The sequence below is a fragment of the Ciconia boyciana genome, chromosome 23 (genome assembly GCF_034638445.1).
Source record: "Ciconia boyciana chromosome 23, ASM3463844v1, whole genome shotgun sequence".
In the NCBI taxonomy this organism is placed as follows: domain Eukaryota; kingdom Metazoa; phylum Chordata; class Aves; order Ciconiiformes; family Ciconiidae; genus Ciconia; species Ciconia boyciana.
The window spans coordinates 959480-983107 of record NC_132956.1 but is presented as its reverse complement, the minus strand read 5'-3'; the positions used below and the strand labels follow the sequence as shown (position 1 = coordinate 983107).

The 23628-nt window shown below is 59.8% G+C and overlaps 1 protein-coding gene across 1 annotated transcript; it reads left to right on the top strand.

Moving 5' to 3' along the window:
* Positions 1 to 4160: 4160 nt before the first annotated feature.
* On the top strand, positions 4161 to 23406 carry WNT2B (Wnt family member 2B). The gene is made up of 5 exons (XM_072844818.1): positions 4161 to 4654; positions 18467 to 18687; positions 20361 to 20638; positions 21040 to 21304; positions 22359 to 23406. The coding sequence occupies exons 1-5, from the start codon at positions 4491 to 4493 to the stop codon at positions 22586 to 22588; spliced, it is 1158 nt and encodes a 385-aa protein (XP_072700919.1). The 5' UTR covers positions 4161 to 4490; the 3' UTR covers positions 22589 to 23406.
* Positions 23407 to 23628: the final 222 nt, after the last annotated feature.

Below are 23628 nucleotides of genomic sequence, written 5' to 3'. Positions count from 1 at the left end.
GATGGGTCCCAACATGGGAAATGAGCTCTTCCCAGGGCACCGCACCTGGCAAAGGCCTCCGGGAAGGAACTAAACCTCCTGTGTGGAAACCTGGCTCTGACATCAGGCAGGGGTTTAATTTCACTATTCAATCTTTACCCGTGCTTGCAGTTGGACCTGCTGCCCAAATGCCTTCCCACATTTACCAGGCAGGAGCTGCCCACCTCCAGCTGGGCACCGGTGGGCACGCACGGGAGGGGAGACTGTCCCCACGTTGTGTGTGCCCAGATATCAATGGAGACCTAAGGGTTACCAACACCATGTGGCTGCAAAGGCAGGTGCTGCGTGTCCACACAGCAATTCATCAATTAATCTGAGCAGGAACAAAGCAATTAACAGGGGAACCAGGGGACAGACTAACAAAGCATATGCCATTGCTCTCCTAAAAGGGCTGGCTCGTGCCTGTTTGTTTGGATCCCGTTTCTATGGTGGTGGAGGCCGTTATGAAGGGTCAATTCATTGTTCCGGTTATTTGTAGCTATCCAAAATGTATTCTTAGCCTCTCAGACCTCGGAGAGATAGCCGGGGGCTAACCGGGGACTGCTCAGCCTTTGGGAGCTGTCGTTCTTTTGGGGGATTAAAGACCTTCCTTTCATAACCAAGTACTGAAGTTGTCAGGGCTCGGCGCACCCGAGGCTGCGGCTCAGCGCTACCCACATGGTCTCCTCTACCAAACCATACAGACATGGCTTGCAGAGAGCACTCGGCTCTCGTGGTTGTTGTGACCCCGTGCTGCCCCCCAGCAAGGAACCCCTTACCTGCCTCAGCCAGCCTGGGACTGCTTCCCCTGAGCATCCTCCTTGGCACAAGCCGGGGATGCGGGGCCCGGGGCCAGCTCTGCCGGCAGCGGAGCCCCCAGCATGGAGCAGGACATGCTGCCGCGAGCACAGCTCTCGCCTGGGGCTCCGCTGGTGCCACTGTGCTGGGCAGTGACGATGCCCAGCACCGCGTCCCTGCAGTGCCCAGGCCCTGCTGTGCTGTGGCTGGAGAGGAGACGAGCACGGCAGAGGCTGTGCCCGGCACGCTGCCCCTGCCAGCACGCAGCCCCTTCGTGGTCCCTTTTGCACAACTTCAGGAGCTTGGTTGGGCTGCAGCGCCCATCCCAAAATAAGTTCCCAATAAATATGTTTATTGTGGGGCTTTGTTGCCTCAGAAAATAGGTTTCCCATGAGGTCAGCAGGCCTGGCACTGAGGGTTATCCTGGGACAGTGATTTTTCCCCTTGGGGTTCCAGGCAGCTACGATTATGCAAGGCTCCAAGTTATTCCTGGGGCTGCCACATGAAAGGTTAGCTTCCTAGCTGGGCCCAGCATGGGCATTTGGAGGTGCAGCAATCCCTCTGCAATCCCCGCTAGCTCTGCGCGCTCCTGGCGCAGCCCCAGCACCTGTGCCTGCACAATCAAAGCAGGAATCCAGCGCCGTGGCGGGGGAGACAGCTGGGGAGGGAGAGCGACCGCCCCGCTGCCAGAGCAAGCCCTGCTCACGGGGTAGAGCACCCTCACCCACGGGAAGACAGCACGGGCAGGCAAGACCACGCTGCCTTCACCTCCGTGAAAAGATGGGGAGACTTCTGCAGAGCAGGCACGGATCTGGTACGCGTCCCTGGCTTGCAAACCCTGCCGGACGGTGCCCCGAGCACGCTGCAGCCGGGATGCCACCTACGGGGCAGCTCTTCGGGGCAGGGAATGCCACAGACAGTCCTCGCCTGCGCATTTCCTTACGCTGCGTTCCTCCCAGGGGTAACAGGAACCGTGGACTGTCCCTCTGCTCCTCGCCACAGCTCCGTGCTGCACAAGGCATGACACCGGGCCCTGCAGCAGCTGCCCCGGCTGTCCGGCATGAGCAGCCGCCACCTTCAGCACCCCGAGCGAGTCTCCAGAGTGACCGACCTGCTAAGAAAATAGAGAGCTCATTCCTTTGAAGTTAATGAATCGTGAAAGCCTTTGAAAGCAGAGCCTTGTTTATTTACTCACTGCAGCTCATGTGGACGAAGCACCCAGACATCCTGAGCGCACTGCTAATTTGAATGAAAGATCAAATGCAAGTCTCTGCCCGGCTGAGCCGCAGTTGGAGGAGCGAGGGCTGCCCTGGCCTCCCCACGCTCCGCTGCGAGTCACTGCTGAATGTGGCCAGACAAGGGAAAGCCTGACACAAAACCAGGGAAGTCCAGGGGACAGTCAGGTCTCGTGGAGGAGAGCATCAAAATGAGCAACGAGGTTGACAGAGAAATTCAGTCCGCTGGGTGCAAAGCTCTGTGAAGCCCGGCCAAGCGTGCCACTTCAACACCTAAATTCAGCTGCGACCCCCCCCCCCCCGCAGACACCCACCGCCCTCCCCTCCCAGGGCTGGCACCGCTGCCTGCACCGCTGCCTGCACCGCTGCCTGCACCGACTGCCTCTCGCCCTCATTCCGGAGCCAGTTACAGCCCAACCCAGAGGTCTCCTGCCCAGCACCACGTCACAGCTGAGACCTGCACACCCAGATGAACACCCGGGAACGTGGCACTTGTCACCCTCTCCCCTCCCTTTCCCAGAAGAGCAGGATGCAGAGAACTCAGCCTCCTCTCTGAATGAAAACAATCCAGTAACAGAGAAAAGCCCACGAAACGGCAACAGCAGAGCCCCCAGCATGCTATCCGCTGTGAGGGGGCTTCTAAACAAATGCACAGTCTTCCACCCAAATCTGTATCGGCCTTTTCAGTGCCATCGCTTTATGAATAAGCTGTAATGCAATATTCCATTTGGGCTCTCAGACAAAAGGACTGCACCCTACCAGCACCAGATTTCTGTCGCTGCAGTTTTCAGAAGTATAATTGGATTATAACCAACCGCGAGTTTCTAGTCCCAGTTTCTCTTGGGCCAGGGAAGTCGCTCTCTGGTCTGGAACAACAGGAATGGGAAGGAAAGAGCAGAATGAGCCGAGCTGGGCAGAGGGGAGGGGGCCGCTGAGGGCGCCAGCAATGCGAAAAGGACTTTGGTGGATAATGAGGTTTGCAATCCCAGTAAATAATTAGGCATATTGGGGAGTGCCAGCAATGAGAGGTTACCCATTGCAGCCTAACGCCTGCTCACCTCCAGGGTGTGGAAGGACCAGCCGGCCAGGGACCACACGGGGAAGAGGGAGCTCCCAGGTAAGGCTGGTCTTCGCCAGCTACCAGGCAACAGTTTTAGGGTGCTGGAGGAAGGAGAGCTCAGAGCCAAGGGCAGCTCGTCCGCCAGCTCTCCCTGTCCCGCAGCCACAGACGGCAGAGGCACGGCAGAGGCGGGGAGACCACACAGCCACGCCGAACTGGCACGGAGGGGTGCGGCGGGTGCCCAGGCACCGGCTGTGCCAGGGGAGGAAGGCGGCGGCCCTCGCTGGGGACATCACCGCCCCGGGGAGTGCGTGTCCGAAGAACAGCCGCTGTGCCCCCCGTCCCCCAGGCCGCTGCCTGCAGGTCCCCGGGCAGCCGCGGCTCCGCGCCCCCCCCCGACACCCGCGCTGCGACCCGCCCGGCCGGCGGGCACCGGAGGCGCCGGCCCCGCAAGCCGGCCCGCGGGAGCGCTGCCCGCGCCTGCCCCTGCCCCTGCCCCTGCCCCTGCCCCTGCCCCTGCCCGCGGCGGGGCCGAGGCGCTGCGAGGGGCGGCGGCGGGGGACCCGCCGAGAGCCGCGGGGCGGGCGGGCAGAGCGCGGCCGGCGGCCCCCGAGCGGGGCGCGGAGCCCCGCGCAGCCCCGCGCAGCCCCGCGGAGCGCGGCCGGCGGTTTCCCACCCTGCAGTGACACCTGGCGGGGGCGAGCGCGGGAGGAGCCGGCGGCGGCCCCGGCCCCGAGCATCCCGCCGCGCCGCTGCGCCCCTTCCCCGGGCCGAGCCCGACGGGGCGGCCGCGGCCGGCGGCTCCGCGCCGCGTCCCCGCGGGTGCGGGCGCGGGCGCGGCGGTGGGAGCGGCCGCGGTGCGCGGCGGCGGGGGCAGCCCCGGCGGCGGTGGGCAGGAGCCCGGAGGGGGCTGTCCGACGTGCCCTTGGGGAGGCGGGGGTCGGTCCGGCCGGAGCGGCGGCTCCGCGCCTCTGACTCTGCCCAATGAGAGCCCGGAGCTCGGCGGGCGCTGTCAATATTTGGCCACGGCCCCCGCGCTCCCATCCCCAGTGCGTCCTCGCCCTCCGCGCAAGGACCTCCATGGCCCGGCCCGGCCCCGCCGCCCGCCCCGCGCCGCTCGGGGGGCGCCGGCCCCGCTGAGCGCGCCGGCCCGGGACCCCTCGGGGAGCCCCGCCGCCCGGCCCGGCCCGGCCCGGCCCGGCCCCGCCGCCCCCCGCGCAGCAGCATGCGCCTGGGAGCGGGGGCCCAGCCGGGGCTCGCTCAGCAGCGCGGAGCCGGCAGCCGCGCCGCGGGGCCGTGACGGGCAGTGCCCTCGAGGGGAGCGCGGGCAGGACCCCCTCCCCGGTCATTTCTCCGTCTGGACCCCGCCCCGGAGAGATATGCTCAGCCCAAACCGCCTGGAAGCCTCTCCTGGGATTGCCTTGGCCCCCGGGCGTGCGGAGTGCGGAGCCTTCCCTCGGACGGCGGGCGCGGCCCCGCGGCTTTGCCTGCCCCTCGTCCTCCTCCTGCTCGCCCTGACGCCCCGCGCCGACTCCTCGTGGTGGTGAGTCCCCGCGGCGGGTCCGCCGCCCCGACGGGCCCCGGGCTGCCGCCGGCGGGAGCTGCGGCCGCGGGCCGGGGCTCGGCCGCGGCCGCGGGATGGGGACGGGGCTGGGGCAGCGCGGCCGCGGGATGGGACGGGGCTGGGGCTGGGGCTGGGGCCGGGGCTGGGGCGGCGCGGCCGCGGGATGGGACGGGGCTGGGGCTGGGGCGGCGCGGCCGCGGGCTCGGGCAGCGCCGGCGGGAGCGCAGCGAGCCCCGCCGTCCCGGAGCCGGAGCCCCGCGCCCGACCTGCGGCCGTGGGAGCCCCGCCGTCCCGGAGCCGGAGCCCCGCGCCCGACCTGCGGCCGTGGGAGCCCCGCGCCGGGCAGCGGGAGCCGGCGGGCACCGGCCGGGGCTGCGCGGGCTCCCCGGCTCCCCCCGCGCCGCCGGGCGCGTCGCGGGCCGCGGTCCCGGCTGGGAGCTCCGCGGCAGGACGGGCTCGGGGCTCCCCCCCCGGCTCCACCTGCGCGGCTCCTGCGGCCCCGGCTCCCGGAGCGGGAACCGCCCGCGCCCCCAGGCTGCCGCGGGGCCGGGGCCGGGGTCGGGGTCTTCCCCGGGCCCCCCGCGCCCCGAAAGCGCCGTCGCCGCGCGTTTGCCCTGGGGCCGGGACTTGCCGCGGGGACCCGCCGGCTCCCGCCGCATCTGCCGGGGAGCCGAGCCCCACACGCCGTGACCCCCCCCCGAAAGCCATCCCTCCCCGGGCAGCGGCAGGGAGCAGGATGAGCCCCTCGGTGCGGTTTAGACCTGGGACGCGGCAGCAGCGAGCAGCTCCCCTGATCCGCCCTCCGCAATCCGGGATCGCGCTGGAGCTCCCCGATCCCCACGGGCTGCGGCGTTGCCCCGCGCTTGTATTTATTACAGCTTCTTGTAAGCTAAGAAATCGCTGTTCTCCCTCGTTTGGATAGATGAGGCTCTGTAACAGATAGAAATGATGCCACAGAAAATACCAGCCTTCTAGATATTCATCTCCTCCTGTCCCGATTCCTGTAACAATGAAAATTCATGTATGCGGAATGAGAGTAATCAGGAAAACAAGGACTGTGAAGTTTTCCAAGCAACCCCGTGCTGCTTCAGTAGTTCAGTAACACTGGAGAAAGAAATAGTTTGCTGCAGAAAAGTTCTCAGTGGCCCCCACCCAGAAAAGTCCTCTCTGATCTTGTGGAAAGCACTGTTTTCCACGCCAATCCCATCATCATTAGCACATCGCAGCGGATGAAGCAGAACTTAAATTCAACCCATCTGCCACCAAAAGAGAACGGTGGCTTCTGGAATTCCTCAGCTACCGTGGAGCCCGCTGCGAGGGCCCGGGAGCACTTCACAGTCGTGCCGATAACACAAGCGTTCCTAGTGTTTGAGAGCACGTCTGGGTGCGTGGCAGTCATGGCCACGCTGGCATCCCTGGGCGAGCGATTCCAGGGCGAGGAAGGCGAACGGGAAAGCTGCGGGGCTGGGAGGGAGAGGGGAGCCCAGGGGACGTGCTGCTCGGGGGGCAGCGGGTTGCAACCAGGCACAAAAGGTGGATTGCGTGAGGAGCAGCTTCTCCCAGAGGACAGCACAGGCTTCGGGGGGCACGTACAATGCGAGCTAGCAAGACCAAAGCCGTTCCCGGCCATGCCCAGAGGAGATCTGCAGCCTGATGAGCCCACGGGGATCTGAAATCACTGGGAGAGAAAATGAGTCAGGTCGATACAAGCGCTGGCCTGGCTTCCAGCCGCCAGATCTGCCCCCACCCATCAGGGCAGGCGAAGACAGGACGGCATCTGTGCGGAAGGTGATGCTGCTGATATGCTAAAAGCTGAGGGAGGAAGGAAGGAAGGAAGGAAGAGTCTTAGGGCAGCCGAGAAGTTGGATTATTTCACTTCATTATCGAGGAGGCAAGAGAAGGGGAGGCTCGTTAGAGCTGAGGAGTGGGTGCATGGGGTAGAGTAGGTGGAAAAAGACGAGGTATGGGGTAGCCACAGGATCATCTGCCCAGAGCTGGGCAGTTCTGGTAACCCACCTGGATGCTGGCTGAAGGGTGAAAATTCTTTCTTTAGGAGGAGTGTGAAAAGCACCTATTTTCCTTGCTGTTGTACCCCACTTCTCCCCACAACGACACTCCACCGCGGTGTCTGCCCTAATTCCAAGCGCACGTCTCTTCCCAACAGGCGGGAGGAAAACTGGCCACATTTTAAGCCTCGGTAGGCTGTGGCTGATTTGGAGGAAGCTGGATTTAGTTCCCGCAGCAGTCTGCGTTCTCAGCTTGCAGACTGACTCCCCGTCTGGCAGCTTCTCGTTCGGGGGAGAAGGGAGCGCGGGGCAGCCCCGGGGTGGCTGGGGCAGGAGCCCAGGCTGGGGCGGCCGGGGCCGGGCAGCTCCCCCGCGCAGCCGGCCGGCTCCTCGGCCGTGGTGCAGCCTGGCACGATTCCTTTGAACGTTTTCAGCAAGCAGAATTGGTCTCGGGGACCTTAAGAACGTGACTTGGGGAAAAAAAAAAAAAATTAGAAACCAAACACGTTAAACTCTAAAGTTCACATTTTCAATCGTACTTTCTCTTCTGTAGACCAGAACATTCCTAAGAAAAGCCTTCATTGAAGCGAGCGCTGTTTTGCTGGACGTGTCAGCTCTGATAAAATAGCATGTTTAGATGAAATTGTGTTTTACTGAAAATGGTTTCAACCAGCTGTGGTTTGGGAAAAAGTTATTCAGTGATTTACATAGGTTTCCAAGCACATCTTTAGCACTACTGATATTACAGTAAATACATTTGGTGGTGCATCATCGTTCCTTATTTTTATTATTATTGCCAAATTCTTCTAGGGATTCACACACAATAAACTTGTGGAAATAGAGGAAATGCTTCTCATTTTCAGAGTTGACTTTTAAAGTAGATTAATAGAAAAAACTTGGTCAGTTCTGATCACAGTACATGGAAAGGAAATATCAACCAAATGTTTCTTCTAAACAACTGCAAATTATTAATTTTCAGTGACGTCAGGCATGGCCCGCGCCACCTCACAAAAACGCCAGGAATTGGTGAACTTTGGCGCTCGAAAAAGTGTCCGTGGGTGCGTGTGTGTGCATGTGCTCGGAGCACGTAGCGGCGAGAACAGCGTTTGCGTGGGCAGAGGGGACGGGCTCGGGCCGGTGCGGTTGTGGCCAGCGGCGCTGCCCAGGCTCTGAGGCCAGCGTGACGGCCATGGCTGTGGGGAGCAGCATCCATGCAGAAATGCTCCCAAACTGTAAAGGGTCACTTAGCAACAAAATACCAGCTGAAACACAGACGGAAATTAAGAAGGAATGCAACGGGAAAATCCCTAAATCTGATGTACGCTTCAGTGCACTCGGGCAGGGAGAACAGCATCGTCTGGGGTACGGCGGCTCCCCCGGGCGGGCGCCCGCCTGGCAGGGCTGTGCCCCGCGCATGCTGCGAGAGGACATCGGGCCCCAAAAGTGGCCTCTGAAATTCCTTCCGAAAGATTTGGAAGATTAGACAAATGTTGCTTATAAACATAAACTGTGCAATAAACAAACTTGGTGTAAATAACTAAGTAGAGTTTACTCGCTATTGAGAGCCCCGCTAGCTGCTCTGGTGTGGAAAGCCATTTTAAATTGAAGGTTTGGTTAAAGAAAAATGTACACAAAGCCGTATGCACAACACACCCCTGCACCCCACCCTCACACATACCCGCTTGCCTGCAAGCCCACATGACCCCCCCCCGACCCCCAGGCACACCAAATCCTCGTTAGCTAACTTGTTTATTGCTAACCACAGCCCTTGGAAACTACAAATATTTAATTTCATCTGGCATTGGAGCAGATGGGAGGCATCAGGCTCCCAAAGAGATAAAGCAAATCTGTGGAAGGAAGGCTAACACAAGCTTGGGCACGGGTTGGGGAGCGTGCAGGAGTCCGGCGGCCACGTGGGGCTCCTCAAGGCATCGGTGGGTTACCGGGGCTCCTGGGGCAGCCGCTGCACCCTGGGGCACGATGCCCGGACGGGCACCCTTAGGGATGCTGTAGCTGCCATGCTCCAGCTCCCTTCCGCGGCCAGGGAAGGAGGTCTGTGTTCCTGGGCAGGGAGAACACACCAAGGGCAGATCGTGAAGCAAGAGTGCCCATCGCACCCTCCGTGCTAGAGCAACCCCAGGAACTGGTGTCAAGCCCTTCCCGGGCGCTTGGCAAGGACAGCCCCGTCGCAGGTGGAGAAGGGGATGTTCCCACCACGACAGGTAGGAAGGAGCGGTGCTCCCGCAGCCGTGCCTCTCCGCGGTTTGCCGTGCGTTTCCGTCAGGACACCAGTGCTGGGTCCTGGTCCAGATGCAGCGGATGGGCACAAAGAGCGATGGAAAAACCGAGCCACATGTATGCGTGGATATAGGAGAGAGGGGCTCATTTAAACAGGCATCACACTGAGGTGTGTGGGAGGGGAAATAGCATCAATAGGAATGTTTGAAATTAAGCCAAGGGAAAGACAGCTGCATGGAGGAGCTCCACAGCCAGTCGGCGTAACCCTTTGGGCGCGCGGGGGTGCGCTGCCTCCCTCCGTGCCAGTCGCAGAAGGGCAGGCTCGCAGCAGCCCCAGGAGGGCTTCGCTAGCAGAGGGTCTAGCAGCTTACGTGGCAGCTCCAAGGACTGCGCGTCCGTAGCTCCCGATGCCATCCTGTGCCGCGGACAAACTGTTTCCCTCCTCCGCCATGCGTGCCCCCACTGCAGAGCAGCTCCTCGTCCACCCGTTCTCGGCCCCAGGGCTGTCGCAGGTGAGGTACCAGGGGGACTCGCCGTCTCAAAGGGCAGACGACGTGCAGCGCGGCAGCGTTCGGGGTTCGCACCGGCTGTACGTTTGTTGTTGCAGAGCGCTTTGCACAGCAATAAAAGCAGGAGGTCAGCGACCAGGAAGTCTTTATCCTGAGGCGCTCCACAGCTCTGGCTGTCCAGGCAGCCGCGCTTTGAAAAATAAGTTTTAAAGTAATGTCAGACTGATGGAGAGTGAACCCTGTGGCCTTTGCAGCAGCCCTGGTGTTCTTGGTTGGGGTGTATTGAACAGATGGGTTCTCTCAGTCACTCTGCGCCGTTATAATAATCCTAATTGTGTTTCTTAGTTCATTTTTCATTAGGGTCGCTTTCACCTATAGGAAATCTTTCTTACAAAGAAATGCAGAAGAAAAAATCCTTCTGCTCTTCCAAACTCATTAGCTTCTGCTGTTACTAGTACCGATTTCAGCAGTGCCTGCAGCCCACCGTGAGGAGATCTGTGCTGGGCCAGGTCCTCTAGAAACATGCAGCCGCTGCTCTGAGCAGCTCGCACCCAACACGTGAGATATGCCACGGACAAGAGAAGAATCATCCGTCCTACTTTACCCCCAGAGACTGTCTTACTTAGACCCCTTAGCAAAGTGCTTTGAGATTTTGGGTGGAAGAAAATTGATACTTAAAGCATATTTTTGATGAGCAATTTGTATTGTATTCATACGTCGCCAGCGATGCCTCTGAGGAACAGCTTTCAGCCAGCACTGAGCGAGATTTTGTCCGCTGTTGCAGAAGGCACCGCAGTCCTTTTCTCCCTGTGCTTTTATAACCTCCCACCTTCAGCCCTCCTCCGGCTCTGCAGCAGCCCGAGCACTCAGGGGCTTTGCTGCTCACCCGATATGTGCTGCGCACACCATATCTCGCCTTTATACCACAGCAAGCGGAAACAGACTTCGATTTCCAGGTCCCTCTCGATCCGAGATGCCAACAGCAAACCCTCCCCTGCCCGCCGAGGGGACGGCAGGGCCGCGCTGACCTGCGCGGGGCAGGACGCTCGTTTGGGTCCAGCTCCCCGGGACCGCAGCGTCTCCCGGCCACTTCAGTCCTTCCCACAGAAACCGCATCCACACGGGTGCAGGGAAACCGCAGAGAGGGACTCCGACAGGGAACCGAAGGCGCACAGCTGGAGAAAGGGTGACGCACAAGAGAAAAAAAAGATCATAGTGCAGAAAATGAAAAGTATGTACCTTGAACGGCACTGGTAGTGGCTCAGCATTATGATATTAAAAATTATTCAAGTGAGACTAACACTCTTAACATACAGAGTAGTGGCTCTAAGTGAGGAAATTAGGACTATTAATCATTCCAAGGCGTTAACAATTCCAGCAGTCCAGGATGGCCCCGTTCCCAGTGGGGCTTAATAAAATACTCAGGGTTTATAATAATAAAATAATATCTCAAATGTCTATAGCACCTTGCAACCCAAAGTGCTTTGCAGTTGGCTATAAATTGTCTGCCCACAGCCAGGGAGAGCAGAGGAAGGAAAGCGCAGCATCCTTGGGAGGTATGCAAAGAACTTGAGGAGGTGCAATGCTGCCAGGCGCACTGGAATTTGCTCTTTATCAGGCAAAGAGGCAGGGATGTTGGATTTGATCCTATCTGAATGAGGTGTCTCCAACAGCTGCCTAGGGCTTTCCAGCCTCCCACCAAAATACAGATTTCGTGTCGATTCAATGGGATGGGAAGAGAACAGAAGCCAAGATAGTTTGGCTCCCAAGCTGATCTTTCAGGACTAGCAAAGTGGTTATGAGAGCAATGGGGAGGTGAATCAGTTTTCCCAGGGGAAGGACTCCAGCAGCCTCTGATACCACCAAGAAGCCAGACCACGCTCTCATCTCAACCTCAGCAGAGAGCTCTTGGAGCAGCAGTCAGCAGCAACGAGCCTCTGTGCAAAACGAGCTCACGGCCCCAGCCTGTGGGACGGATTGCACAAGAGGCTGAGCATCTCCCGCCCGAGGAGACGGGGACCGGGGCTCCGGCAGCTACGGGGCAGCACTGCCTTCCCCCAGCGCTGATCCAGGAGACGAGGCTGGAGATGTCACCATCGGCAAGGGGCTTGGGCACACGTCGGGTCAGAAAGGCACGGCCAGACCGCGCATCACCCGGGCATGGACAAGGGGAGCTCCGGGGGTTTCACAGCACTCGGTTTGCAGAAAGACCTAGAGAAACCTCCAATGCTGTAAGTGATGGTGGAGCCTAAACTGGTGCCACGCCACCCCTCCCAGGGCTGTTCTCGGGAGCAGGCAGCGTTCACGGTTGACCACGGCACAGCACGCTCAGGGGCGAGAGCAGAACCGGTGCTGAGAGGAACGTCCCGAGCTGGGGCTGAGCCTCAATTACAGCTCAGCTCATGGGTGTCTGCTGGCACCGACTGGAGCTGTGGAGGGGCTCAAAGCCCAGCATTCCCTCCAAATGGTGCTGAGGTTATTTACCTGAGTAATAGTAGGTGGGAGAGCTACAGGCAGTCGGTGGCCATCAGAGGATATCGAGTTGAGAGGCATGCTTAACGTGGCCAGGAACAACACCTCGGCGCTTTTCTTGCTTGCTTTTTTGTTTTGTTGTTGTTGTTTTAAATGTGGCTTGGTCAAGTTCAGAGCCCCGGGTGCTGCTCTGCACCACGCAGTGCGAGGCTGCCTGCATCTCTTTACTGCCAGTAACAAGAGAGAGCCTGTTAGGACCCCCCGGAGCAGTTGACATGGCCGGGGGTCAGGGATTTGAGCTGCCCAGATTGCCTCAAGCAAGCTGAGAGCACCCTGCACCTGATGGGGAGAGGCAGTATCGGGAAAGGCAAATTCTCAGGCTGAAAACCTGTTAGATGGGATGTCAGAGCCGAGCCTGCCGCCTGTGCCGAGACCTGGCTTCAGGTCAGAGGAGTATCTCTTGATGATTTCAAAGCCATCGAGCTGACGGGTTCGTGGTGCTGTGTCTGGCCAGAACACCTCCTGCCCCCTGGGCCCTGCATCCCCCCCACACTTCTGTTCCCACCCTGCTCTGCCACCGAACAAGGAGTTACAAACAGTTTGCAAAATGTTTTTGGGATCCTCAGGAAGAGAGAAGCCACAGGAAGGAGAACTGTTAACCTGCCATCGTTTTTCAGCCATTAACTCTCTCTGCATTAACAAGTGACATTGAAGAAGCCCCGTGCCTCGGTTCTCCGCATGCTGCGGCACCCAGAGCTGCCCCGGCTGAGCTTCGCCGCGCCTGGAGTCGCTTACTGCATCCTCATAGCTGCTTGCACGGACATCCTTCTCCCAGCATATGTTAACCTACGACAGTGATTTTGGTTAAGCTCATTTTGTATTCATCTAATTTAAAATTGTGCCTTTAATGGTATCGGTGCAACCCCGATTTCCCCGCAGTGGGAACACCCAACAGTTCAGCAGCTGTTTTAATTCTAAAGCAGAGCACAAAAAATTACTGAGATTTGCCTGAGAATGGCAATTCCAGAAATCTCCCTTTTGAAGGAAAGTAACGCTCAAATATGTTTTTTAATGCCATATAAAATGGTGTAAAATGACATATTAGATACAGCAGTGTGTCTAGTATAACTTTCATCAGAAACTGAATTAGCACGCTAACATATTTCTCAACAACACCTTGGCATTACGGAAAAGCGACAAATGAGAGCAAGTTCCGATTCCACTTAATTTTATGCATTCCCATGAAATGCTTTTTGTTCTTCAAAACCTCATTTTCCAAGAGGCCTTTTCCACCCGATATCTGCTGGTGAGTCCAGGACAGTGGCATGACCCCGGCTAAGCCTCCCCTGCTCTGGGATCTCGCCGGGTCGCCACGATGCGGGAGGCAGGCACGGCCGCCCTCCTGCAGAGCCAGGGCGCGTGGCCGGTGCTAGAGGAGAGCAGCCCTGCTATTCGGGGGAGCTGTAAGCAGAGCACCCCGCACCGACACGCCTGGGCAAAGGCCGATACCATGCAACGAGGCAAGCCCTGCGCTGGCACCGGGAGGACACGCAGAGCTTTCCTCAGCCACCCCAACAACCACCCCGCAATGGCTGGTATTTCCTTGCAGCGCTCGCCCCAGCCCTATGCAAAGCAAGCGGCAGCTGGGCACGCTGCAGGGACACGAGGCTTTGCCTCCGCCGGGCTGACTTACGGACCCCCGGAGAAAGGCCGTTTCGCAGGTGGCTGGTGGCGGTCGGAGCTGCGTGCACACAGGGGCTTCGCTGCCGGTGCCTCTTCGGGACTGGAGAGCTGCCCCCACAAACCACGGGGTCAGCCAGTAGGGTTCTAGCAATTAAACAAAATTACTGCCAACAGCTCTGAGTTACAAAAAAAAAATCTGGAGGTGCCCCAGGGCTATATTGCAGGGGGCTGGTTATTTATAATGAACGGGAAACTGAATTCCCCTTTGCAGCATCTTCCTACTTTGATCTTTAGAGTCCTGGTTCCCTCTGGCCGCTGGTTTTGCAGAGCGGCCCCCAAGACCCCGTAAACGCAGCCTGGTGCTCCCGGGAGCTGGAGAAACGCCCCAGCAGCCGCGCAGCCGGTTTGCTCCCCTGGCCAGGCTTACGCCGACACGCTTGGGGCAGGCGGGCCCAGGCTGCCGGGGAGGTCTCCTTTCTCCGGCAGTAGAAGTTCCCGTCTGCCTGTTGCTAAGGTGCCTTGGACTCTGGCCATGCTCTTGATCTCCCCACTGCTACACCTGGGGTACAGTGCTTTTCCTGAGTCTTTTGGTCTTTCCTGTTAAAGAGCTCAGCAACTGGGAAGCTGCATACACTATGTCGGTGCCAAAAGCACAGTTTGTTGATCCAGGAAAAGATTCCGGCATGGAGAAGGAGCGAGGCGTACTGGGATCCGATCCTTGGGACAAGATGCAGCAGATCCCAGGAACTCGCAGCCCACGTGCAACTGCAGGGATCCCCTCGTAACCCGCAGGGAGCTGCACGTACAGGGAGGAGAGCCGCTGTGGGTAGGGAAGCTCTGAGCGGTTGAGGCTTTCACCGGAGCAGTCTGAGCTGAGGGCAGAGACGTGACAAGGGTTCTGCAAGAGCACCCTGAGGAGTCTGCAAGTCCTTTGGGAAGCCGGGCAGGCTCTCGTGGGAAGCGCGGGAGCAGGACACAATACAGCACGGAGGCAAGCCGTGGAAGGGGGTTAGCACAAAATGCATGCTGCCAAGTAAATAGATGCGTCTGCCTCTGATTTGCATGTTTATCTTAGAAGCAATTTAGGTTTCTCCCTGTTTACAAGAGTCGAAGTCAGCAGACTCTTAGAACAAGAAAAACAACTGGGAGCCAACATGTGACAGTTGTCTCCTGTTCCCCGAATGCATCGGCGCGGCTGGCGCTCCCGGGCTGTTGAGAAAGAGCTCACTCAGCTGCACCGGTGGATGTGTCCGGGCAGCAGATTACTTGCAGAGAGGAGAAAGGCCAGCAGGGATCGAGGAGCGCTTTACCTCCTTTACCTCGCAGGCTCTGAAAGCACTTGCCTTTGTGGCATGAAGTCTCTGGGCTCTGCTGCTGTACAAGTTGTTCTCGCCGGGAACGGGGAAGGGAAGGCGGGAGGCAGAGGTCCGGTGCCACGTGCGGCAGCACAGCATTTCCCACAGCGCTGCAGCTCACACCCACCTCCTGGCAGCTCAGCTCTAGGAGCAAATGGGGAATACAGCAAGCCTGTGACTGCAGGCTGATTGCAAGAAGTAAACGATGCAGCATCACAGCCAAAGGCCGTCGGAGGGGTCGGTGCCAGCCCCTCTGCCCGAGCTGAGCAAACAGAGGGCACCGCGAGGGCTTTACAGACACTACACGAGGACCTCGGAGGAGGCAGCATCCCACGGAACCCCACTTGACAGGGTGGGGGATCGTTATCCCCACATGCACTTAATTATTAACCCCCTCCCTCCCAGCTCCTCCTGGCTGCCGGCTGCCCGGTGCTCAGCGGCTCCTGCCTCTCTCCTTCTGACCATGCAGAAGTCCAGGCCCGAGCAGCCTCCAGCATCAGGACCAGCTCCCTCTCACAGAGTTTTTTGAACTCAGGGCTTGGTTGTTGTTTTTTTTTTCCTGCTGTAAAAATGCAGATTTCCCAAGAGCACAGCATTTCACAGAAATTTGCCACTTCCAGCACAACTACATTTTTTAAAAATGAAGTTCTGATAAGGCGGCTGGGGACTTCTCAGAACATCCATTGTCTTTCCTCTTTCAGTGTTTGTAAAATGTCATAGATTTTTAGAAATAAAATCGGAAGGGATGCTTTAATCAATCCAAAACAAATGTTTGGGTTTTTTCCCTCCCAAAATTCTGCTTGGCAGAATTTTCTGATGTTCCCCGTCTCGCTCCATTTCAGAGTAACTGAACCCAACTGGAGCATTTCTCACAAGATCTCGGTCCCGCTGAGATAACCACAGCCTTTCCAAGACACGGGAGGAATTCTCCCCCCTTGTTGTGCCATGCTGCTTTCCAACACCACAGCAATTGTGGGATGGATTCAGCACATAATCTCAGCTGGGGTCTGTAGATCCCGCGGCAAATACGCTGCTTGTTTGCAGCCACAAGCAGGGAGACGCAGCCACCGCCCCCGGCTGGGGTCTGGGACCCGGCCCGGCGAGGCGAGGTGCTCCCTCGGCCGTCAGTGCCCTTCGCCCCGCTCTCCTTCCGCTTTCTCCTGCTGATAATGTTTGCTCTGATCTGGGTGTTTGGCAGGAGAATTAAGGAGAAGTAATTAGCTCACAGGGTGAAAAAGGGAGTGCCTGGTGTTTATCCTGTCTGGAGGGTTTTCCTTGATCCTGGTCTCCCAGGGGATGGTGTCAGTGCTTTATCTGCCGGCTCTCCCGTCGTGGAGGCAGCTCCTCTGCCAGCGGCCAGCGGGTCTCCCCAAAGCCAGCCCTGCCCACAGCCCACCGCCGTGACCAAAGACCAGTGCCACGGCTCAGCAGCGCTGGAGGAGGACAGGGGATGGGGTCCCGCAAGGTCCCCGGTGAGGGGAGAACATTTTACCTTTTCCAGCTTTCCCAGCACCTCTTTCCTCCAGTGAAGAGGAGCTTTGGCCACTGCCGCACCTCCATCCTGCAACGCCGCTGCCTCCCGGCAGCCTCCTCCCAGCTCTTGGCAGCGCAGGCAGGGACACGTCAGCGTCCCCATCCTTGCCGGGACCAGGCAGGCTGGGCAGAACGGATTCAGGGCCAGGGTACCTGGCCACGCTCCCCCACGGGATCTCTGCAGCCCCACTCGAGACCGCTGGCCTGCGCCATCGTCCAGCTGGTGGGATGCTCCTCCGCCCTGCTCACTGCGGGAAGGAACCGGCCGCTCTCACAGCCCAGCACGAGCGAGGCCATTAAAGGCCCGCAGTCGGCATTGCTCGATGAGCTCCTGTTGGCTTTTCTTTCCTAAACGGCTTCCGCCATCTCCCTTGTCCCCCTGCTGCAGGATGAAAGGCTGACGAGCAAGCCTGTGAAAATAATGCTCGCTGGCCCTCAGAGTCGGGGCTTGCAAAGCCACGGGGAGCCGGGTTTATTATCCTCAGCTCCAGCCTGAGATGACCTTGTGCTTCTGCCAACGTTTAAACAAAATATTTTAAAAGAGGGAACAGATCCCATTGCTTTTTGTGCTTGCAGGGCTTTCCTGAGCCTGCGAGCTCTCTCTGGGGCTGATAGAAGTGATAGAACATGGCCAGAGAGAGACAATGAAATATTTCCCAAGCTTATTGCTTTTTATTATTATTAAAGGGAAGTTCTTACTTTCCTTACTTACTTGCTTTCAGTCTGGGGGGGTGAAAAATTTGAATCCCACCCAAACCTCATCCCTTCCAGCCAGAATCACAGCTCTGCGCTCTGTGGCAAACATCATCCTCCGGCACAAGCAGCCTGGCCGGGGCGAGCGGGCGGTGCAGGCAGGGGCGGACCCCGGGATGGAAAATTCCACGTTGCTGCCATTGTCCGGGCTGGTGCGAGGCGTGGGGAAGGCTGCGGGGCAGAGCTCGGGGTCCCTCCCCCGTGTCCGTGGAAGGCTGCCCCTGGGGCCCAGCCAGGCTCTACCAGACTGTTGTTTGCGCATTGTCTTTCTGCTCCAAGCTCCCACCCTCGCCCCACCGCTGCAGGGAGGGGACCGGGATGCAGGCAGGATACAGGCAGGACAAGGAGACACAGCATAGTTCTCCCAGTTTTCCAGCCTCAGGGCACGATCATAAATGTTCGCCAGTGCAGGCGATGCACAGAGAGGACTAGATAGCCGGGGGATGACAGTGTGAACGAGGACCGCAGCAACAAGGGACGAAGCCTGCTCCTCCTTCTCCCCCACCCGAGCAGCGCATGGGTGCCTGTGACAGGGCCTGTTGTCCCTGCAGCGTGCCCCAGCAGCGTGCAGGCAGGAGGCATCGCAGAGCCTGTGCCAGCGCCGGCCACGCTGGTCTCGGCCGGGCTCCATCCTGCTGCGCTCAGCAGGGCCGGGCTGCAGAGCGGGGCTGGGATGTGGAAGAGGGTGGGAGGGAGGTTTTGCACATTAGCGAGTTCCTCCGCTGCTGCCGCAGCAGCTCCCAGAGCAGCCCGGGCTCTCAGGGGTGCGGGCCCCATGACTTGCAGCACCCGTAGCTGGCTGTCTCCTGGCGGAGACGGGCTCTGCGGGCGTCCCTGCTCCCTGCTGCAGTGATGCATGCACGGAGCAGGGCTTCCCCCTGCCCCGGGCTGGTGCAGCTTGGGATTATTTTGTTAAACACAAAGACAAAAGCCCAGCGGCGGTGATGGCTCAGCAGTGCCCTGTCCCTGCGTCCTGCCTGTCTGAACCGCAGCGAGCGGCATGCTCCACGGCTCCCGTGGCTCACCCGCGCCGAGGGGATGCTGCAAGGAGGGCACGCCGCTGCGGGGGATGCCCTGGGCAGAGCAGAGAGCAGCTGTAACACAGCTAGAAAGAAAAGAGAGAAAGGTGGGCTTCAATATTAGAGCCCCCCCCCACAGCAGGGTGAGGACCTGGGGAGCCAAAGCCCCGCACCTTCCCGCTCCGCAGGCAGCGCAGTAACGCAGCACCCTTCTCTCTCGCAGGTACATCGGGGCGCTGGGCGCGAGGGTGATCTGCGATAACATCCCCGGGCTGGTGAACAAGCAGCGGCAGCTGTGCCAGAGGTACCCCGACATCATGCAGTCTGTCGGGGAGGGAGCCAAGGAGTGGATCCGGGAGTGCCAGCACCAGTTCCGGCACCACCGCTGGAACTGCAGCACCCTGGACCGGGACCACACCGTCTTCGGCCGGGTCATGCTGCGAAGTAGGTTCTGCCCCATCCCATCCCACCGCCGCGTGCCTTGTCTCCCCGGGAGAGTCTCTCCTCTCGCTGGGCTGCCGTGCCCAATGGCCTGGATTACTCCCTTAGGAGAGCTTTGCCTTTCCCTGTAAATTAATCAAGCAATAATGGGAGCAGAGCACTGCGTTTGGAATAGCTGCACCAGATGAGATGGAGCAGGGGGAGCACTGGGGGAGAAGGGGGAAAGGAGGAGACACCTCCGGAGAACAGGCTCATATGTAAACAGTAATGGGATATATAAATATTTGGAGAGCAGGGTTGGCCAGGACTCAGCAGTTCACGTGGGAACTGGCTGTTCCCTTGCATGGCAAGGGAGGCAAGGCAGAGCCGCGGCTCCAGTCCTCGCTTCGGGCTCCCAGGTGGAGGAGGGCCGCAGCTACGGGGCAGACGCCGGCCCCGCACGAACGGCTGGGCACAGACCCTGCCCGGGAGGGACCTTCCCGCTCCAGGTGAGGGACGGATACGACACGAGCAGGGGTGTGCCCGAGGAGCGACGAGGAAAGGTGCGATGGGGTCGGGGACGGGCGGTTCCAGAGCAGGAGCAGCCTCCTGGGCTCCAGCCACCCCCGGGAGGGCTCCGGCATTGCGGACCCTGGGAGCCGGCGTGAGTCCCGGCGCAGGCAGTCACGCTGCGGGACAGATGCTGCTGTGCCCCGTGACGTGCCGGGGCGCATCCAGCCACGCGGCCTCCAAATCAAAGGCGGCTGGGAAGAGCCTTTCGGCTCGCCGGGAGCGGCTCATATGGAGGACATGTGAGCGCCCGGGGAGGGAGCCGGGGAGCGGGGGGCTCGCTCCCGGCCGGCGGGGGGATGGGGCAGCTGCCCAGCGGGGCAGACAAGCAGCAGCGCCTGCAAGCCAGACCCCCAGAGAGGAGCTGGCTGGAGGGAAGGGGCTGTACGTGCCAGGACACAGCGCTGGCCCTGCCGTGCTGCAGTCTGCCCGCTCTCAGCCTCTCCATCCCCACGACAGCACCTTTACTCCCGCCCGCATCCTCTCCTGGCAAAGGATGGGGAATGATGAAAGCTCCTCACCACAGCCCCATCCTGCGAGGCCCAAAGAGAGCTCTGCTCCCTTTGAAGTTGCTTTCAAAGGCTCTCAAAATGAAGACGAACATGGTTTTGATTTGCAGCTTCTTTTACAGCATTATAAAAACAGCTGCGAACTCGAACCAGAGACATAAAATAGCAGGCGGCACGCTGTGCCGCACAGGGAAAGCCGAGCCTGGCCGGAGCTGCCGCCAGCTCCTGTGCTCAGCATCGCCCCGGGAGGGAGGCAGCCCCAGCCGAAAGGTGCTGGCGAGTCCGGCAGTCTCAGCACCGATGGGCACCCACGCGGCTCCTGAGCCGCAGGTCGGCGACGGGGACCGGTCAGGCAGCCCCGAGAGCAGCCCGACACCCCGAGCTGCTGAGCCCTGAGGCTCAACATGAAATTCCCCTTGGTCTGAAAGGTGCCAGGGAAGCGGAGGCTGGACGCGGTGCCCAGCAGAGGTGGCTGGACTTGGCTTACCCGTGTGCGGGATGGTCTCGCCCCCAGCCGCGATGGTGCTGCCTCACGGTGCCCTGCTCCTCGGTGGGCTGCGGGCACCCGGCACAGCCCGGCACGCTCACTCCCCATCCCCGTTTCTCTTTCCGCGGTAGGCAGCAGGGAGGCCGCCTTCGTCTACGCCATCTCCTCAGCTGGAGTGGTCTATGCCATCACACGGGCGTGCAGCCAAGGGGACCTGAAGGCCTGCAGCTGCGACCCGCTCAAGAGGGGCCGCTCCAAGGACGAGCGCGGGGAGTTCGACTGGGGCGGCTGCAGCGACAACATCAACTACGGGATCCGGTTTGCCAAAGCCTTCGTGGACGCCAAGGAGAAGAAAGTGAAGGACGCCCGGGCACTGATGAACCTGCACAACAACCGCTGCGGGAGGATGGTGAGTGCAGCCCCCGCAGCCACCCCACCGGGACCTCCCAGTAGGGGAACGGGCAGCGGGAGCAGTTCGGGCATAGGAGCGGGACCCTGGGTGGCCCCGGAGCGCGGGTCCTGCTGCAGACGGGGACAGGACGCTGCCCTGCCTTCCCGGCACCACCCTGCGCGCTCTGCCCAGGGACCAGCCCTGTGGGGATGGCAGGACCCTGCTTCCCTTTGCCCTCAGGCCGTGTCCTGGCCGATGACGGGGGGAACGCATCCTCTGTACGCAGCACCCCTCTCCCGTTAGGAGCCCCGTCCCGCACAGGCGAGGGCTGACGAGCTGCGCCAGGGACAAGCAGACCCAGGCGCGATGTCTGACGCCCAGGGCGACCGCCGGTCCTCACGGCATCCCTCTTCCCGCAGGCTGTGAAGCGTTTCCTGAAGCTGGAGTGCAAATGCCACGGGGTCAGCGGCTCCTGCACGCTAAGGACTTGTTGGCTGGCAATGTCAGATTTTCGAAAAACAGGGGATTACCTAAGGAAGAAATACAACGGGGCCATCCAGGTGACCATGAACCAGGACGGCACTGGCTTCACGGTGGCCAACAAGAACTTCAGGAAGCCCACGAAAACAGATCTGGTGTATTTTGAGAACTCGCCTGATTACTGCGTGATGGACAAGTCAGCAGGTAAAAACCAAAGCTCTAGTGGTTGCCCAAAAGCAGCTCTTCCTCCCCTCCCGACAGCCCAGCAGCTCCTAGCCCAGCCTCGCAGGGCTGCTTTGGGACGTCAGCTCCCCACCAAACCCCAGTCCCCGGGGGGGGTGCGCTGTGGGGGTCACCCAGCCCCTCAGCGGGTGCTGGTGCTCGCTGGGGCGCCGGGTCCCCACAGCACCTCACGCCTGCGCAGACAGGACTGGGTTTGTCCCAAATCCCCAGGCTTTACACCAAAGATCCAAACCCGTCAGGCCTCTCGTGATGAACGTAGCGCAGCGTTTCCTCAGAGCCTTTCTCCCGCAGAGCAAAGCTCCCTCAAATAGGCAATAAAGAGCCGGTTTTGTGCGGCAGGCTGCTGGCTTCTTGAGCACAGCCCGAGGCTGGGATGAGAGGGGGAAGGTGGCGTCAGGGCTGCTCGGCTCCTGCAGAGAAGATCAGAGGTTTCCAGCCTGGAGCATCCCCGGGGCGGGGGTTCGCAGTAGCCATGGGGGCTCAGGTGGGGAAGGCAGCCCCCGCCGCCCTTCAGTGAGCCCTTAGCCCGAGCGGAAGGGGGCATTTCTAGCTTTGCCAGCTGCAAAGCCCGGCTCGGTGGGCACACACTGCTCCAGGGCCCCCCGGGCACAGAGGGGCTGCACGGAACCCGTCCCCGCCCCCCCCGCTCTTGCGCTCGGGGCAGCAGCGGGTGCGGGGAAGGGGCCATGCAGAGGGTCACCAAAGCTGCATCCCCGGCCAGGCTCGCTGCCCACACTGCAACCCATGCCCTCAGCAAAGCAAGCACAGGCTGCGCAACCTCTTCCCCGCAGCCCGTGCCCAGCCTTTGGAGGCCATGCTGCGGCGCCACGCTGCGGCACGTGCTGCGACAGAAACGACGAGGTTTCACCACTAAGGCAGTCGTACCCGAGGTCTCCATCGCAGGGGGCAGATACCCAGTCTTACCACTGCTAACACCTGCGGGGCAGGGGCTGGAGGAAGCATTTGAACAAGGCGGAGGAAGTGCAAACGACTCGCTCTCGCTTCCTTCCTGCAGGCTCCCTGGGCACGGCCGGTCGCGTGTGCAACAAGATGTCCCGCGGGACGGATGGCTGCGAGGTGATGTGCTGCGGGCGGGGGTACGACACCATGCGCGTCACTCGCGTCACCAAATGCGAGTGCAAGTTCCACTGGTGCTGCGCTGTGCGCTGCAAGGAGTGTGAGGACACTGTGGACGTGCACACGTGTAAAGCACCGAAACGGGCCGAGTGGTTGGACCAGACCTGAGGAGACGGGAGCACAGAGGGAAGAATCCACTGCCACCCCCCCTTGCAGTTTTTTAAAACCCTGTGCCCTAAGGGCCATGACATTCTGGGAGCTGTAGTTCAACTGCATGGCTTTTATTTAATTAATTCTGCAAAGCACTAAAGAAAGGACTGCATTTCCCAGGAGGTACTGTGGACCCTTCTATTTGCTCAGCAAAACTAATCCCCTACCTAGGAGGAGTCTGCAATACTTGCTTAAACTGTGAAACTGCCGTTGCCCTCTTTGCAAAGGGATGGTGCAACCGATACGGACTTGGAGGACTGATCGTTGGGATGCGATGGCTGAGGAAACCTGCACCTCCCCAGAGAATTCACATTGCAGTACAGTTTCACCAGCGAAAAACACTAGTTCAGAATAATCCACTCTTGCGGAAAGCATTCTTGCTTTTACTTTTTTGCAAGGCCAGAGGAAAGGTGTTGCAAATCCGTAAGACAGTTCCGTGATCCCTGCATCTCCCTCGAGCAGACCCGGCACACCGGCCCCGGCTGCACCGCTGACCCCGCTGAGCAAGAGCAACCTCTGCACGAGGCTTCTCCCCGTCTTCCCAGTGAAGGTGACAAGCGGAGCTGTAAATGGGAACTGAAACCTGAATGACTGCACAAAGACAAGGGCCACCCCTAGACGCTGGCAGACACAGAGGGCTAGAGAAAGCAAACAAAATCTGTGAACTTACTGGTAGGTTCTGAAGTCAACAGATACAACAGCGTCTCTGTAAAACTCACCTGTATGTTGTGTATACTGCTTATTATTTTAAGTCAAAATTCATTATAAACCTATATCAGAAAATTATGTTCTTTGCTTTTTGAATTCCTACCCACCCAGTTGGGCACTCCCCCAGAGCGGGAATCCCGCAGCATTTCTTCTACCGCTTGCCGGCAGCTCCGGCGGTCCTAAAGCACAGACCTGCCCGCCCTGGGAGTTACCTGTTGTTTCCCACAAAGCAGAGCCATGGCACTGTCGTGGTTTAGCCCCAGCCAGCAGCTAAGCACCACGCAGCCGCT